At 43.5% G+C, this 16,538-nt stretch overlaps 1 protein-coding gene and 1 long non-coding RNA gene across 4 annotated transcripts in view; one reads left to right on the top strand and one right to left on the bottom strand.

Annotated features, from left to right (window-relative positions):
* Positions 1-861, bottom strand: part of LOC143835863 (uncharacterized) — a 50,610-nt gene extending 49,749 nt beyond the window's left edge. The window contains exon 1 of the long non-coding RNA XR_013230367.1: positions 653-861. This is a non-coding gene — a long non-coding RNA (uncharacterized LOC143835863). The remainder of the gene's footprint in view (positions 1-652) is intronic.
* The window catches only part of LOC143835862 (copine-5-like), a 169,681-nt gene that overhangs the window by 146,680 nt on the left and 6,463 nt on the right, over positions 1-16,538 (top strand). For 2 of the 3 annotated variants that reach the window (XM_077334233.1, XM_077334235.1), the window contains 5 exons: positions 3,647-3,693; positions 7,872-8,053; positions 9,313-9,440; positions 10,110-10,212; positions 13,822-13,879. In XM_077334233.1, the coding sequence (XP_077190348.1) occupies positions 3,647-3,693; positions 7,872-8,053; positions 9,313-9,440; positions 10,110-10,212; positions 13,822-13,879 (518 nt within the window). The remainder of the gene's footprint in view (positions 1-3,646; positions 3,694-7,871; positions 8,054-9,312; positions 9,441-10,109; positions 10,213-13,821; positions 13,880-16,538) is intronic. The other variant, XR_013230366.1, reaches the window with a different exon arrangement.

The raw sequence follows: 16,538 nt of genomic DNA, 5'->3' as shown, positions 1-16,538 counted from the left end.
CCCCAAGATCTCATCCACACACACTGCTACCCACAAGTATCTTCCATCCAATATGCATGCTTCTCATTTGTGTGACCCAGATGTAGAACTCTGCAGTTCTTATTGAATTGCATCTTGTTCTCATTTGCCCACTTTTCCAGCATGTTTAGATCTCATTGGATTTAGATCTCATGACAATTTAGTGTCATCTGCAAATTTAATGAGGAGTCCCTCCACCCCCTTATCAAGTGCTGGACCCAGTATCGAGCTCTGTGGCACCCCACTAACCTCCCTCCAGTAAGATGAAACACCACTGATAGCTACTCTTTGGATGTAGATTTCTAACCATTTCCCTATCCACCTAGCTATCCAAAAATCCAGTCAGCAGTCTCCCAGTTTTTATCCACCAGAACATCCTGGGGAACCTTGTCAAAAGCCTTACTGAAATCCAGCTAAACAGCATCAACTGAGTTTCCACGATCTAGTCAGCCTGTCATTCGGTCAAAGAAAGAAACCAGGCTGGTCTGGCGGGACCTGTTGGCAACAATTCTGCATTGACTTCCCTTGATCACCATTACCATTTTTTAGAGCTGATGAAAAAGCATTAAAATCCCAGGGGTTTCTTCAGATGAGCTTGAACAGCTTTCTGCCAAACAGAAGTTCCTAGACTTACATTGCCTGGATTTCTTTCCTGGGCTTCATGAAAATCGAAGTGGCTGCTTCTCTACCTCAAACCCAACAACTCAGTGTTCTCTTCATCCTCCAGCCCTTGGAAACCAATAGGGCCAGCCTAGCTTCAACAGCCCTTGAACCTTTATCTTTGCAATCCTACTGCAGCCTGAGCAAAGGCTCTTGCAGCATTCCTGACATTCCTTTCCTTCTGTCCGCTGTCTCTGCAATTTCTCCTCAGAGTCCACTGATAAATTAGGCATGTCCAAAAACTGCTGAGTGACTGAAGTATCACATAAGCAGCCTTATAATTGGCCAGTTTGGGACAGTCACAAGTCAGTCCCTTACTTTGAGTTCTCCTCCGGATTTGGGGGCACTTCCCCAGCCTGTCCTAATTCTGTTCTGCTGATATGTCTCAGAACCACAGCATAACCAAAAAAATAATGAAAAAAAATCTCTTTCCCTATGGCCTTGTCTCTTCCTATCTCGCCAGCAGTTAAAATGTTATCTCCTACTGACAGACATGTTCTTTCATTAGGGGCCTTGTGTGACATTTGAAAGAAGCATCTGTCATGGGAGCAACTGATGCTGATTGAGGAGAGGAGATGACAGGCTAGGGGATCGCCTTTGAGAAGGCTGCCAGGGGATACATCTGCAGGCAGCTTTTCAGCCATCCCTTCTTTTGGCTCTAAGCTACTGTTTCTTATCCACTGGAGTAGGCCGTAAAAATTGGGCCATGGCTTACTGAATGCTTAGCTCAAGGAAGGATAACCTATCATTGAAATTTGCTTCTATTCAGCATAATTATGTCTTTATTCTTTAATTCTTCAACAAACATGGCAATGGATTCCAGCATCTATAATCCTGTGCACGATTACTTAGATGTAATTCCTACCAAACTCTTTTCATGTGTAAGTTGGGCTGCTGATCTCTTAAAAGTCAATTATTCAGAAATATGGAGTTTCTGATATGTTCTGATAGACAACACTGATGTGTATCTGAGGAAGGTGAAGTTGCCATACTGTGTCACGTACGGCTTGAGATAGATGGAGAATCACTACAGTAAATGTGAGAACCTTACAAGGGTGTTAACTAACATCCTGCATCGAGTGTATGGTTGATCTATAACTTAGTTATGCATGTGACCTGCTTACTTCAATAGGGACTTTAAAGCATGGGCTTTGATTAGTTTTCAGTTCCTGTTAACCTTGGGCAATTCACAAAGAGCCCAGATGCCCTAAAGCAACTTTGTGTTTGCTTCATTTTGATTAACATAAACCCTTGAAACTTGTTCTCATGCAAGCTAAAGAAAAATCAGGATTTGATCAAAGTTGGCCTAATTTATTTTCTCAGAATAACACTAAAAATGTTGAACAGTAGTAATTTTGGCAATCCCTGCAGTAGGAATGGGGAGGTCGTGACAAACATGGCATTGGTAAATTAATTTTTAAAATAACATAACAAAGGAGATGACCTGCCAAGACATCCGCCATTCTTCTGTGTAGCACCTTTGGAACAATACAAGCTCCCCAGTCATTTCAGCTTGGCATCCGTCAATGCACTGGAAACATGGAGAGCAGTGTGCCACTTGAATGGCTTTCTGCTGCATGTTGTGGTGTGGCTGATCTTTGAGCCACCAAACAGCAGTGCCATAATGGTGGTGAAGATATTTTTGGTAGAGGAGCAATGTGCAAGAAAGCAGTGCTGAATTATTCCTCCACTTGCTGTTCCTTGCTAACCTCTAAGACTGTAGACATGCCCATGGAGAAAAGTATATGGTGGAGTGGGAGCAGCAAGCAAAGGGAAGACTTATCACACACTTAGCCTCCACTGCTTTCCTGCTGTTTGGCAACCATCTGTATTTCAAAACTCAAGTCTGTATCATTCAATTCTGAGACAAAATGTACTTTACATGGCCTGTCTGGAACCACTGCAAAATGGCATTTCCACCAGGCATTTGGTTGAGGCTAAGGTCGCACTTTTATCATCTGAAGGGGCCTTTCCCACGTAGTCCCTTGCCAGGGCTTTGACCCTGGCCACTCCCCTTCCATTTGACTTGGGCTGACAACTGGACCTCCAAAATCCTGCAGGGGATGATTGTAGGATGGAGTGAGTGATTAGTACATATTTTACATATTTTACATAGCCTTTTACAATTTTTAATTGTTTTATTGTATGAGGATTTTACTTACATCTGTTGTAAGCTGCTCCAAGACCTTTTTGGGGAGAGGCGGCTCAGAAGTCCAATAAATAAAATAAAATAAACTTTTTTACAAATGTTGAATGCTCTTCATGATGGCTTGTGAAGAGCAAAAAGCTAGGAGTTAAACCTTTTTCTGCTTTCCACAAAAAACAGCAGAGTGGTAGGGAACTCCCCAGTGCTCAGTTGTTTGGTTTAATGGCTTGGAGCCATCTCATCCCTTGCTTTCTGCTCCCTGCAAAAAGCCACATGGAGCAGAAAGCATTAAATGGCGCACAAACTGATACAAATCAGTTTAGTTCATGAGCTAACTTTCCAGTTCTTATGGATTTGTGGTTCGGTTCATAATTAAGCTACAAACTATGAGCCAAGCTACAAAAAAGTGGTTCATGACCATCCCCGTTGGTAACACAGAAAGTCAGATACAGAACTGCAGCTCAAGTTTGCCAAAAAGTAGTGGGTTCTCCCAAGTGGAGCATTTTTCATTGCTCATCTCCACCCCAACAACCATCAATTTAGAAATATTGTCAAACTGATTTTGTATTCACTTACATTGGCCTCCCTGAATAGCACCCAGACCCACCCAAACCATCATTTCTGGCTAAAGACCTGGTGAATTCAAAACCTACTTTTATTATAATAAGGTTGGAAGGAGAGGCAGAAGCAGATACGGGGAAAGTGGAAGCCTAGATATTAGACTGAATTTGCCATTTTTCTTTAAGAATCTTTATTAATCAAAGTATTTATTTGTTTGCTCACCTGAACCATTAAGGTGATGTGATTATTTTTCTCACCTAGGACCCAGATCAACTTCACAGTGGCCATTGACTTCACAGCTTCCAATGGTGAGGCTTTAATAACATATGTTTTGCTGAACTGTGTTAAATTATTGCGTGCTCAGACCATTTCCCAGTGTTTAAGTGATATAAATTGTGACTAGTGTATTTAGAAGTATTGACTCACTTGTATTTATTGCAGTCATTACATCTTGTAAGACAGGCAACATCTAGCTACTTTGTTCCTCAGCAAATTGAGAAACATCATTATAATAAAAGAGAAAGTACCCTTGTGTATGATTCTGTCCGAACTGCTGAGTAATCTGAGACCGTTTCCGCATTAGGAGACATAGCTTCTTTTAGCCTCACTTTGTATTTCCTTTGGATGCTGTGAGTCGACACTAGCATTTCCGCATTTGGGCTTTCCCAGACTGCAATTCACAACATGCTTTCTGCACTGAGTCCATGGTGCCTGTTTGCACTTTTGTTTTCATTGCACCCCTTGACCCCACCATTACGTATCCTTGATCGCCTCTCCCCCTTTCCCCCAAAGTGTTCTGAATGCAGATTTCTTAAAACTGTGGGTTATAACATTATAACACTGTGGGGCAAGGGTACTTTAAAAAAACCTTAGAAACAGCATTGTGACATGATCACATCCTTTTTTAAAAAGAAGGCAGATTTTTCAAAACAGAGAAAGGATGTCGATAAGGAAATTGCAGGTGTAGGGAAAAACCCGATTGCATGCATTTCCACATTGGGCAGCCCCAAATTAGACCCCGGAAAGATGACATCTGGTTTTCTGGGGATTCCTTTGCTGCAGGGCAAGTGAGGGGGCAATTTGGGACTGCAGCTTAAGAAGCACATTTTAGTATGGAAATGGACAAAAGAATTGACCCTTTAAAAATGCAAAGTCAAATGCTATCGCTAGTGCAGTTACAGTCTGATTGGGATCAAAAGCCTGAGGCCTTTCATCTGGGATTCACGGAGCAAAACCCAGCAAGTCTCCATTTTTGCCCAGGGTTTGGGGATGGGGCAACAAATTACGAGATTCCCAGTAATTCAATCTACTTCTGCAGACATACATCATTGGACCTCCTGCATAGCTGAGGGACTCCCAAGGTGTGCAGAATAATATTCATGTCAGAATTTAAATAAAGAAGAGGTGATAAACGTTCCGATAAAGGCCGAGCGTGAGCCTTTAGCAAAGATATTCAGAAAGTGCAGGGTTAGAGAGGAGAGGGACCTCAGCATGGCACAATGCCATAGAATCCACGCTACAAAGCAGCCCTTTTTTTCCAAGGGATGTGATCTCTATTGTCTGGAGTTCAGTTGTAATAACGGGAGATATTCAGCCCCCACCTGGAGATTGGCAATCCTATTTGAAACCAAAATAGCTGAAGGATCACCTACTTACTTAAGAACTTACCAAACCACCACTGTCGTATTCAGAGGAACATCTTTGGATGCCTCCGCCTTTTGAGATTAGGCATGTGGTAACCCAGGAGAGGGCCTTCTTGGTAGTGGCACCAAAACTCTGGAACACTCTCCCCAGAGAGATTCATCTGCCCCTTTCTGTTGAAGACTTTTGTTTGGCATTCCCTCCATGATCTTTCCTTCCTGCCCAATGTTTTAAAACTCGCTTTTATGCTTTTGTATGTATTTTAGCTCTGCTTTTAATTCTTTTACAGAGGTTTTAAAGATGTGATTTGATTGTTTTGCTTTAGCCACATCAACCGTACAAGTTTTGTTGTAACCACTCAGAAGTAATTTTAGCTTATGGGTGTCTGCAGTAGCTAAATATTTTAATAAACATTTCAAAAGAAATTTCTCCCTGGCCTCAGCATGTTTTGAGCAATAAAGCAAAACATGCATTGATGAGTCAACTCCTGATAAAGCAGAGTCATGAAAGCACTTTTCTGGAGATGTTCTGAGAGAGTGGCCCTTCATCTGAGCTGCAGGTAATGCCCAGTGTGCAATCATGTATGGCCTTCTCAGTTTCGGAACTGTCAACATGTGAAGATAGTGTGGGCATTCAAATTCAGCTGGATATTTAATTCCTGTGTAAAGCAGAGAATATTTCCTTCTGGCATAATTAAGCAAGAGATCCCAGTCCTGTTTAAGTAATTTCTTGATGAGTAGCTCTCTTTTCTTATTTGTTAAGGGGCTCAAAAGCCTCACTGGGTACAAGTGAGTGATTTGAAAATCTACAGCTCTGTTCTGCTAAGACCAGCAGCGCTCACAGGCTGCTGATCAAGTGAAAGCAGGGCTCTTCATTGTTACGCAATCTAAATTTCAGGTTAATGATTGCTTTACACATCAAAGTAGAGATATTTGGAAGACCCCATTCAACCTGTATGACCATAGATACTGTACATGGAGCAAGAATTTTATGGGGAGAAAAGTTGTCTGAAGCCTATTGGGTAGTTTAACTGGGCCTGAGAAAAAATTGGTGAGCCATAGAGCATATGTGGTTTCACAAGTTTACTTCCAAGAGCACTGTTATAGACTGGAGTCCAAGGGTAATTACAATAACAAACTCCAAGGGCAAAAAAAGTATTCTGTTTAACATACTAAATATGCTTAGATGATCCTTTTGCAGCTTTTTTAACATTGAGAAACCCCTGAAACATGCTTCAGGCTTCAGGAAACCCCAGAAGTGGTATGATTGTGCAGAATATGGTTGGGAAGCATAGCTGCATCCATGCCCACCTCGGGCCCCTCTCCTTCCCACCCCCTCCAGGCCCCTCACTGGCTTAACAAATTTAAAAAATATATATTAAAATTAATTAATTCCCACCCATTTGGAAAACCCTTCCAAGGCCATCAAGAAACCCCAGGGTTTTATGAAACCCTGGTTGAGAAAACCTGGCTTAGAATAAATTTGAATGGAAAATAAGCATTTACATTTATTGACCCCTTGCATAGAATGCACAGATTAGATTAAGTATGTTTTAATTTGTTAGCTAACTTAGTGTTCCTTCTGAGGACTGAATAGGGTTGCCAGAGCCACTGATCTGGACAGGGGTCCCCCACTTTCTGAATGCACTCCTAACCATTACCTTAACCCAACTTACCCCAAATCAGAAGAATGCTGCATTTTAGCATAACATGCTGATGTCAACCAGAAATTATGTCGGCACATTGGTGTCATGGGGGACACTCTGGGTTCTGGGCAAAACTCTATAGTTTGAACCAAATTCCTCCAATGTCTCCAACATGCTGACATCACTTCCAGGTAAGGTCAGCATGTCATGTTGCTCTCAGAGAGTCCCCCCCCCTACCAGCAGCACCAGTGGGCCTGGCAACCCTAGGGCAGAAAGGCAGGATATAAATTTTGTAAAAATAATAAATATAAGATATGGGAGAGCGAAAATAGGATTTTCAGGCTTATACCCCTTATAGCACAGGTAGGGAGAGATAAAAGTGTACCCCCCCTCCATATCTGGGGAAATATGTTCAACTTCTGTTCACCTGCCCACAAATCACAGCCCACAGGGTTTTAGAAGAACTGCATTACAGCTCTAAACTGCGGAAGTTTGAGCCTAGAGGAGTGGGAAGCTGTTCTTCGAGTTCCAGATCTCTGAAGTCTTATGCTATTGCTGCCTGGGCAAGTTCACTTTCTCAGTAGTTGATCCGCCTTGCGATTCTTTACAGGCAGCCTCTCCCTGCCCCTCATTTGTATTACCTGCTGAGTGGCCAGTCTTTTTATCCAAACTCAGAAGGAGAATGAATGCTTTAGGGAACTGTATAAATCTTAAGAGAACACATACTGGCTCATTCTCCCATCCAAGTACTCTGTTTAACAAAATAGGTTAAGTGAGTGACTGAGCATCAACTGGGCTCCCTCTACATGGATCCCCCATGAATCTGAAGTCAGGTCAAGTTCAGAATGCAACGCAACAAATCATTTGGCAATATAGCTACTGTGATGGTTTTTAAAATGTTATGATTTTATTATTATATATAATTTAAACTGTAGATAAATGTCATTTTATTGTGTTGTTGATTTTTTTATGTTGTAAAGTTGAGTGTTGGAAGCTACCCCGAGCCAACTTGCCAGGAGGGACAGGATACAAACTGAAAGATAAATAAAATAAACAAATAATTGCATAGACGAGCCCAAAGCGTGTAATTTGTGAGGGGTTCTCTTGCAGATTGCAGAGAGTTTCCTCTGAGTGTTGCTGCCTGCCAGAGGTACAGTGGTGGCCCAGTGACTGTTCTCACTCTCTCTTTCTCTTTGGCAGGCAATCCCTCTCAGTCTACCTCCCTTCACTACATGAATCCTTACCAGCTCAATGCATACGCTATGGCACTGAAGGCTGTTGGCGAGATCATCCAGGACTATGACAGTGACAAAATGTTCCCAGCACTTGGGTTTGGAGCCAAAATACCACCTGATGGCCACGTGTCTCATGAGTTTCCCTTGGTACTGACACCTCCCTTTGATTCAGTTCAGCAGTCAGATACAGCTGATGAGTGGTACTTTATTTCAGCTTCAGTCTGGAGCCAGACAGCCTAACATGCCCCCATTGTCTGATGATGTGGAATAATTTGCTCTGCTGAGAGCAAAACCTTTGAGGAAATAAGGATATGTGCACAGCCTGGCTGAAATCAGACCAAAGGTCCCTCTAGCCCTGCACTGTTTTTCCACCATAGCCAGTCAGATGCTCCCATGAACCCCATGGGAATGAGATGCTGTTTGCCGTCCCAGCAAATGCATACAGAGGAACCAAGCCTCTCATCATGGAGATTTCATTATCATTTTCATGGCTACCAGCCATTGATAGACCCTCCATGCATTCAAATTGTCCCCCTGAGAGCCAGTCTGATCTAGTGGTGGCCTCTGATCTGGAGGACCAGGTTTGATTCCCCCCTTTTCTTCCATGTGCAGCCAGCTGAGTGACCTAGGGCCAGTCACAGTTCTCACAGAGCCCTCTCAGCCTCACCTATCTCACAGGAAGGGTAGGTGACTGTAAGCTGCTTGGAGACTCCTTCAGATAGTAAAAAGCACCAAAAAAGCCTCTTCTTTTAAATACCACAAACTCATGGTCATCACTACTACTTGTAATAATTAATTCTGTGGAGTGTAATGTAAATAAGTGCTTTGAATTTTTGGGCTCCTGGATCTTGTCTTGATCCTCACTGGATAGCTGGGGTTCCTGAGGCTAAATTAGAACAGAAACTGGGGTTCAGTTGCTTTCATTCCCTACAATTTAAGGGTTCCCACATTTGTACCAATGACTGGGGAAGGCACTGGCAAACCACCCCGTATTGAGTCTGCCATGAAAACGCTAGAGGGCGTCACCCCAAGGGTCAGACATGACTCGGTGCTTGCACAGGGGATACCTTTACCTTTACCTTACATTTGTACCATTGTCCCTGATTTGAGGCCCAAGGGAGGGAAGTGATTGCCATGCCTTTACATCTTCAGGGAGGCTGTTCCTATAGCATTAGGCATATCTCTGCTTCCTGCCAGAGACTCCTTCATTCTCAAATCTTTAGGTAAAACTGCATCTGGCTAGAATGCTAATTCATTCATTCATTCATTCATTCATTCATTCAATATACCGCCCTCCCCTACAGTTATCAACTGAAACAGATGTTGATTTGAAACAAGAAGGAGAGGGCAAGGAAGCAGCCTCTAACTGGGAACTTCCACCCTAATACTCTCTTTCTCTCCTTCAGAACGGCAACCCTGACAATCCTCATTGCAGTGGGATAGAGGGAATCCTTGAAGCCTATCATGACAGCCTCAAGACCGTCCAGCTCTATGGACCAACTAACTTTGCACCGGTGGTCAACCATGTTGCTAGGTATGGCCCTCCACTCCAAGACCATCATTTTGACGCACAGCAGGGCTTATCTGCAGTTTGCCTTGAGGTGTGGGCAGTGGGGAGCCTCATTCCATCCTTGCAGGCAGATTCAGATGACCAGTTGCATTATAACTGTTTGTTGCAGGCAAACCACTGCCGGTAACTGTGGAGATTCAAATTGGATGCCTGAAGGAATGATAGCAGACAGCATCACACAGAATGATAGCAGGCAGTTGATCTTTATTTTCCAGTAGCGTTGAAATCTGGTCCCTGGCCTTATGAAATCAGTACGATCTAAGCTCAGTTCACAACATAGTTAATTTTTTTAAGGCTAATACCTGAGCTGATTTTTTTCAATGTCTTTGCACATGCTGAACTTGTCTTATGAGAGTCTGAATAGGTGACAAGTGCAGAAGAGGGGAGGGATCAAGAGTGCATCTGGTTCAAGGATCCTGGTAGCAGCAAAGTGGCCGAGAAGGGCTACCTGTGGTGCCCAGAGTTCTTCTCTGCTCCCACCCAGTCATTCAGAAGAGCACAAGACAGTAGGGAGAAGCCTTCCTGGGTTTTAGCTAATGGTGGTCCTGGGCTTACTGAAAGAGGTGGGTTCAGTATAGCATTCTGACTGCCTTGCCCCTGCTCCAGTGTTCATGTGATCTCCCCTCCACACAGGTATGCAGCTGCTGTGCAAGATGGTTCCCAATATTTTGTTTTGCTCATCATCACAGATGGTGTGATATCAGACATGGCCCAGACAAAAGAAGCTATAGTCAATGTAAGTAGCACAGCTTCTGCTTCCTCATGCTTTCCTTCATGGCACAGGATTATAATGGTGTTGCAGGTTATGGTTGGAAGGCAAGCAAAACATTGCCTTGTAGCCAGTATTCTTCTGCCTGCCTGGGTGAAAACCTTCCCCCTTTTGAAAGGCTACAGATTCTGATAGGAAGTTCACATTCCTGGCATTTGTTTCTAGGTGGGAAAATGATAGGGTGTTCCAATAGCACAAATCTCATTTCACCACTTGAAAAAGTCTCCAGAAATACAGTCTAGGTCAGCCTTTCTCAACCTGTAGAGAAACCCCTGAAACATTCTTCAGGCCTTGAGAACCCCCAGAAGTGGCACAATCGTGCAGAATAAGGTTGGGAAGCAGGGCTATATACATACTCACCCAGGACCCCTTCCCTTCCCACTCCCTTCAGGCCCATCATTGGCCATTTTGGGAGGGGTGGGTGGGTCAACATGACCATATATGGTCATATCACCTGATAAATGTTTAACAAATATAAACAATTAATATACTCCAACCCATTCAGGAAACCCTTCCAGGGCCATCAAGAAACCCCGATCTAGGTATTTCTCTGTCAATGTATTGCTTGTGTTGTCCACTTTGGAGCTGATTTTTGATGGCATGTTAATTATATTATTAATGTATCATTACTGGATCTGTTCATATTTAGCATTCAGAGAGTCCTTAGAGTAGACTGTTTGACATGCATTGCCTCGATTATGCATTGTCATTCCATTATCCCTATAAGGTAGGACATATAATTACCCAGATATTACAGATGGGGCACCAAAAGTCATCCAATGACTAGATGAAAGAGGTAAGATCTGAAGCAGGATTTTTTTTTCAGCTCACTCTGTCTACCATTATATTAACATCCACTCTCTTCTGAGCTCTCAGTGAAAATTTAGGATCATCCAGGACTACTACTCAGTTTGCGGCTCGAGTGGGCGTTCAACCTGGGTCTCCCAGCTCATGAGGACCACATGAACTGTTGGTAGCTTCCTGTTTACCCCACAGTATGCTTTAAGCACCCAGCAGCTTCCCAGCCCATTTCCCCCTTTTCATTTTTTGCCACCACTTTGACCCATTCCATGTATGGTGCTCAGAGAGGAAACAGTGATGAGTGTTGCTTGTTATTAAGCAAGCGTTGTTGCAGTCCTCTGTTACGGTGCAGCCAGAGATCAGCTCAGGCAAAGAGCTCTTATTATTACTGCTTCTGTGTTTAACAGCGAGAACAATCAGTGACTGCTGGAGGGGAAGAAAAGGGAGCTAGATAATTTGATAACGAGGCTGAGAAAGTGTGTTAAAAATACAAACAAGGTTCCTGAAGGCATTAGTGGCGGCAGAGCAGAAAGCAGGAAGTATCACTTTGATTTCTCCTCTCTTGTGATAAATTACATAATGGAAAAATCCATTAACAAGTTAAAAAAAACATTAGGAGCAGGGAGAGAGTGGGAAGGTTTGTCTCTATGCAAACAGAAAGTTTTCACCTGATAAAGTAGAAAACCGGATGTGGGGGAGTGTGCTATATGTTTGTGTATGGCAACAGTGGTCAGTTGTTCCCCAAGTCTAAATCTGCCCTTTGTGGCAGAGAGTGCAAACCACACAGATGTTTTCTCTAGAACCACTGAATGCTGCATTTCCCCCCAAAAATGTCCAAAATCTGCAAGCTGTTAATGTGACCAGAATTAGTTATGGAAGTGTGCCAAACTGCAGCCCTCCAGATGTCCATAGACTACAATTCTCATGAGCTCCTGCCAGCAAATGCTGGCAGGGGCTCATGGAAATTGTAGTCCATGGATATCTGGAGGGCCGCAGTTTGACTACCCCTGAGCTAGACTGACGCTATATCACTGAGTCCTTTCCTAATGTCCACCAATTGCTTTTAGAAAGTAGGTGCTACTAGGTGGGGCTTTTACCCAACAAAGCTTCTGATTGGCTATTGAAGATTTGATTGCCCATCCAGATTTTTTTAAATGTTGCTTTAGCATCAGCTGCCAACACAGCACAAGGCTCTTCACTTTGTGTCTGAAGGTAAGCTGTGGCAACCATTTTCTGGTTGTCTCCCTGCTGCAAACACCACATTGTTAGTATTCCAGCAATCCCCACAGGCTCAAAAAGCCTGCAGAATCCTGCACTGTACTATAGCCAGCAGCTAAATCAATCAAAGTGAGTGTTTATAATCCAGAATCTCTCTTTGCTGTTAATGACAGCTGTTAATGCTTCTTGCGAATTGAAGATTCCACAACCAAAGTGATATAGCCATTGTAAGAACTAGTCTTGTGGGTTGCAGAAAAAGCCCAAACTAGCATATATTCTCCAAATTTTGTTCTCACCAGGGGCCATTCTGCACAGCGTTAATGTTGCTGAAGTGTTAGCATTGTGTAACGCTATTTATTTTTCATTATTCACGACATCGTACACAATCTGCAACACTCCCGCAACACTCCCGCAAAAATCACTTCATTGTAGCACTTTTTGGGGAATCCACATAAGTGGATTCCACCTTAAAAACCCACTAGATTCTAGAGAAGAACCTACAACACATCTAAAAAAGACATGTGCGTTCTCAGTGTAGCGGTAGCAAGCATGTTCCTTCCTAAGCTCTTGCACCCAAGCTTCCGGTGTCGCGATCACCGTTTCCCCCCCTTAAACCGGCAAAAGCAACGAATAAGCAATGCTTCTTTGGCTGAAATCCCCCCACAATCAATTGTCTGTAAAATTTCCAAGCACAATACAGCCTCCTTTTTGACACTGCCCGTAATTTCGGCCAGAAATAGCAGGGTTTTTTTTTTTAACTTTAAGAGCATGTAAACGATTAAGCGCCATCTCCCACGCCAGCGAAAAAGGGCTTTCTGATACATCGAATCAACGAATATGTGTTGCTACAGGTGTTTTGGGTTTTTTAAAAAACAGTTCTTAAATGGAAGCATGAACACAATAGTTAATTGGCTGTTCTGTTTGATTTATAGCCAGGGGTGGGAGGAAGCATGGAAAAATATTGCGCTTCGTTTGCTGAAATTTCAGCGAGACCGGAAACTTGTATGTTATGAGAACAGCACTAGTGGAAGAGCCTTTTTTTAGATAGAAACAGCTGTGTACATTACCAAGACCTGCCACTTTTGCTTGCAGTGCTTTTCAATAGCGCTCAGATTTAGCAACATTGCCCGTTGTGCGGAATGGCCCTGGGAGTTGCACTGTAACCCATCATGAATGGGTAACTGAGCATTCAAAGTACCATCAGCTGTCACCTAAAAGAATCTCCCAGTCTCTGGAAATGGTCATATATCTGTAAAATGCCAAAATTGTTGTAAGCTTTCATTTACCATTAAAGCTATCTTTGATTCTGGGTATCTGTGCCAAATCAACTGAATAATTGTACTTATCCCTTTTACTGTCCTATCAGCTTTACTACAGATATTTACTCTTAAGAAACACTAACTGGCCCTATAGTGCAGCATGGTTCCTAATGCATTACAGTTCTATCTTAAATGCATGCTGTTTCTCTTCTCTATTCGCCCCCTCTCAAATCCTCACTGTCCACCCTCTCTCCCACAACCCCCTCCCCATTCTTCCTTGCTTCCTGATGGGCCTAAGGCTGCCAAGCTTCCAATGTCCATAATCATTGTGGGAGTTGGACAGGCTGAATTTGATGGTAAGAACCAAATTTGCATTCAATGAATTTATTTGCAACACAATGATTTTCAAGTAACTTTAACTAAAAGATTGCTCCTCCAGTCTTGCTGCATCAGGATGCTTATGCTTAGGCAGCAAAGTCATCACCAGAGTGGCCACAGGAAAAAAGCTGTATGTCAGAACACCTGCATATTCTTACAGCATCCCAGCCACTTGGCTATTGCTCAAAACTCACAGCAACACGTGGTGATAACACCCACATAAGCCGTGCATGGAAGACACATTGTCTCATCACAAGCTAGTTGTACTCCTTTCATCTGACAGATTCCCTGACCTTACCCTTGCTGTTGCACACTTCTGATGACACATCCTCAATTAAGTCTTTGTGGGGCCAGATTTTTAACACACATTCTTCTCCCCCCCCCCCACTGTATCACATTTGTGCATTCCAGCTAGTACAGAAGAGATCCTACACTGCAGCCAGAGTCTAGTCTTATCCTAAATGAGTTCTTAGGGATGGGCACCCAGACAGAGCTCGGAAGAGTCACATGCACACCTGCAAGGGCACTGCAATAACCAGTCAGTTCACCTGGCACATGCACCAATGGCTTCACTGAAGCTAGTGACGTATTCTTGCCTCCAGGATGCTGGTCAAGATGCTCACCATTCCATGCCCTAGGATGAATTCAGTAGAATGAAAGCCTGTGCCTGCAAGTTGCCCACATTTCTCCAAATGTTCACTTCATACAGTGCAACTGTTGGGTTCCTCACAATGAAGGTGGTGATATCAGCCAAGTCAGAGTCAAAGGGCTTCTATGGCACCCTCTCCTGTCACTAGTGATCCAGTGACAATGCCATGTGCAAGATGAGGGCTCTCACCCCTACATGATGTGGTAGGAGAGAACTCTCATTCCCTTCTCAATGAGGGCATTACAAGTAACATGCATAGTTGGGACGCGGTGGTTACTTATTTGCTACCCGTTTTGAGAACAGTGGCAAAGAAGAGAGAGTCGCAGTGTCATCCAGTGATGCACAAGCAGGAGCATAAACAGGCTGAGCACAGTCCTACTCGTATAAGATCATACAACACCCAGCACTTTCCTCCTAGTATTTTATAGTGCCCAGAAACTGGTTGCACAAGATGGAGCACAAGCAGAAACACAAGTGGGAATGCATCTAGAATCCCCTGGAACCTTAGAGATTCAGAGCATACGCTTTTGAGAGGGACAGTCTGATCTAGTGCATAGTGCAAGTGAAAGTTTACTGCTGGATTCAAACAAATGTTTATAGCAAATCCCCCAGTTTGGCATGAGTCCTGGCAGCATCACAGAAGAATGTGGCTGGTGATCCTTTTGTCTTTGAAAGTGTTACGATTGACAGAAGAGAAACAGATGCAGCAATACCTATCACTAGGGCAGAGTCTGCAGTTACTTTGTTTATTCCATTGTCAATCCTGTTGAATTCAGATCGCTTTGAACTCGATTCTTCCTCTCCCCCCCCCCCCATTGAAACAGGAAAGTGTTCTGCACGTGGTTAGGGTAGTTCAGAAGGGGGGAGGAAGCCAAGCCTCTTTCTTTCTTTTCTTGAAGGGGGGGGGGGGAAGGAGCCAAGCAGGGAGCCTCTTTCTTTTCTTGGAGGGGAGGGGGAGAGGATCGAAAAGGCAGAGGAGGGAGGAAAAATCCAGGACCGACAGAAATTGAGAGAAATTAGGGGCTTCTCCTTTAAGGCAAGCGTGTCACATGACCTATCAGAGGTTCTCTACCACGGAGTTTTCTTACCCAAATGGATATTCAGGATTAAAAGCAGTCTGAGATCGCACAATAAAGGTAGAGTTACACCGTATCAATCCTTCTTGCTGCAGAAGGAAATTTTAAATCGGCCAAAATCCAAACAGAAATCGCATTCTGTGCAGAGGGCAGGGACTGAATCGATCTGGGGTTGGAATAAAAGCTCCGTGCAGTTTACATCCAGGTCTGCATACTGGGCGCACATCATCTGCTGCCGCTGCCTAGGCCTTTAGCAGCAGCTCTGCACTTGTGCACACCATGACTTTGGTGTTACAAAATCATAACGCTAAAGTATTCCTGGCTGTTTCTAAATTTTCTTGAATATTTCCTTTGAGTGGCTTATTGGGGTTTTTTTGCTGGGTTTCTCTTATAACTGGAAGTTTAAAAAAATCAGAACACAGTTATACATGAATACTATGGAAGGTCTATAACCTGGAGGAGGGAAGGCAGCATGATATAGCCCAATCCCATCAGATCTTGGAAGCCAAGCAGGGTCCGTATTTGGAAGGGAAGTACAGCAAGGAAGACAGCAGAGGAAGGCAATGACAGGACACCTCTGCTTCTCACTTGCCTTGGAAGCCCCTTGCTGGGCTTGCCATAAGTTGGCTGTAAGCTGATGGCACTTTATCCACACACATAACATGGGTCTTCAATTTTTGCATGGTTCACATGCCAATCCATAACTTGGAGCTACATGAACAAACCTAGAAGGGCCTCAGGCTTGCCCATGTGATCACTTCTCTTGTCAGACTCTCCTTGTGAAGTAGCTGGTTCTGGACTTTTGCAAACCACAGATTACTGTTGCCATGATCTCGAATACTTCTGGGCAAGCATAGCCCATCCTGTGCTGGTTTGGGTATACTGGCAAAATATGGTTTGCTAAAAAACAAC

The sequence above is a fragment of the Paroedura picta genome, chromosome 4 (assembly GCF_049243985.1).
Source record: "Paroedura picta isolate Pp20150507F chromosome 4, Ppicta_v3.0, whole genome shotgun sequence".
Classification (NCBI taxonomy): domain Eukaryota; kingdom Metazoa; phylum Chordata; class Lepidosauria; order Squamata; family Gekkonidae; genus Paroedura; species Paroedura picta.
The sequence above is the reverse complement of the archived record's forward strand: the minus strand, read 5'-3'. Positions and strand labels throughout refer to the sequence as shown.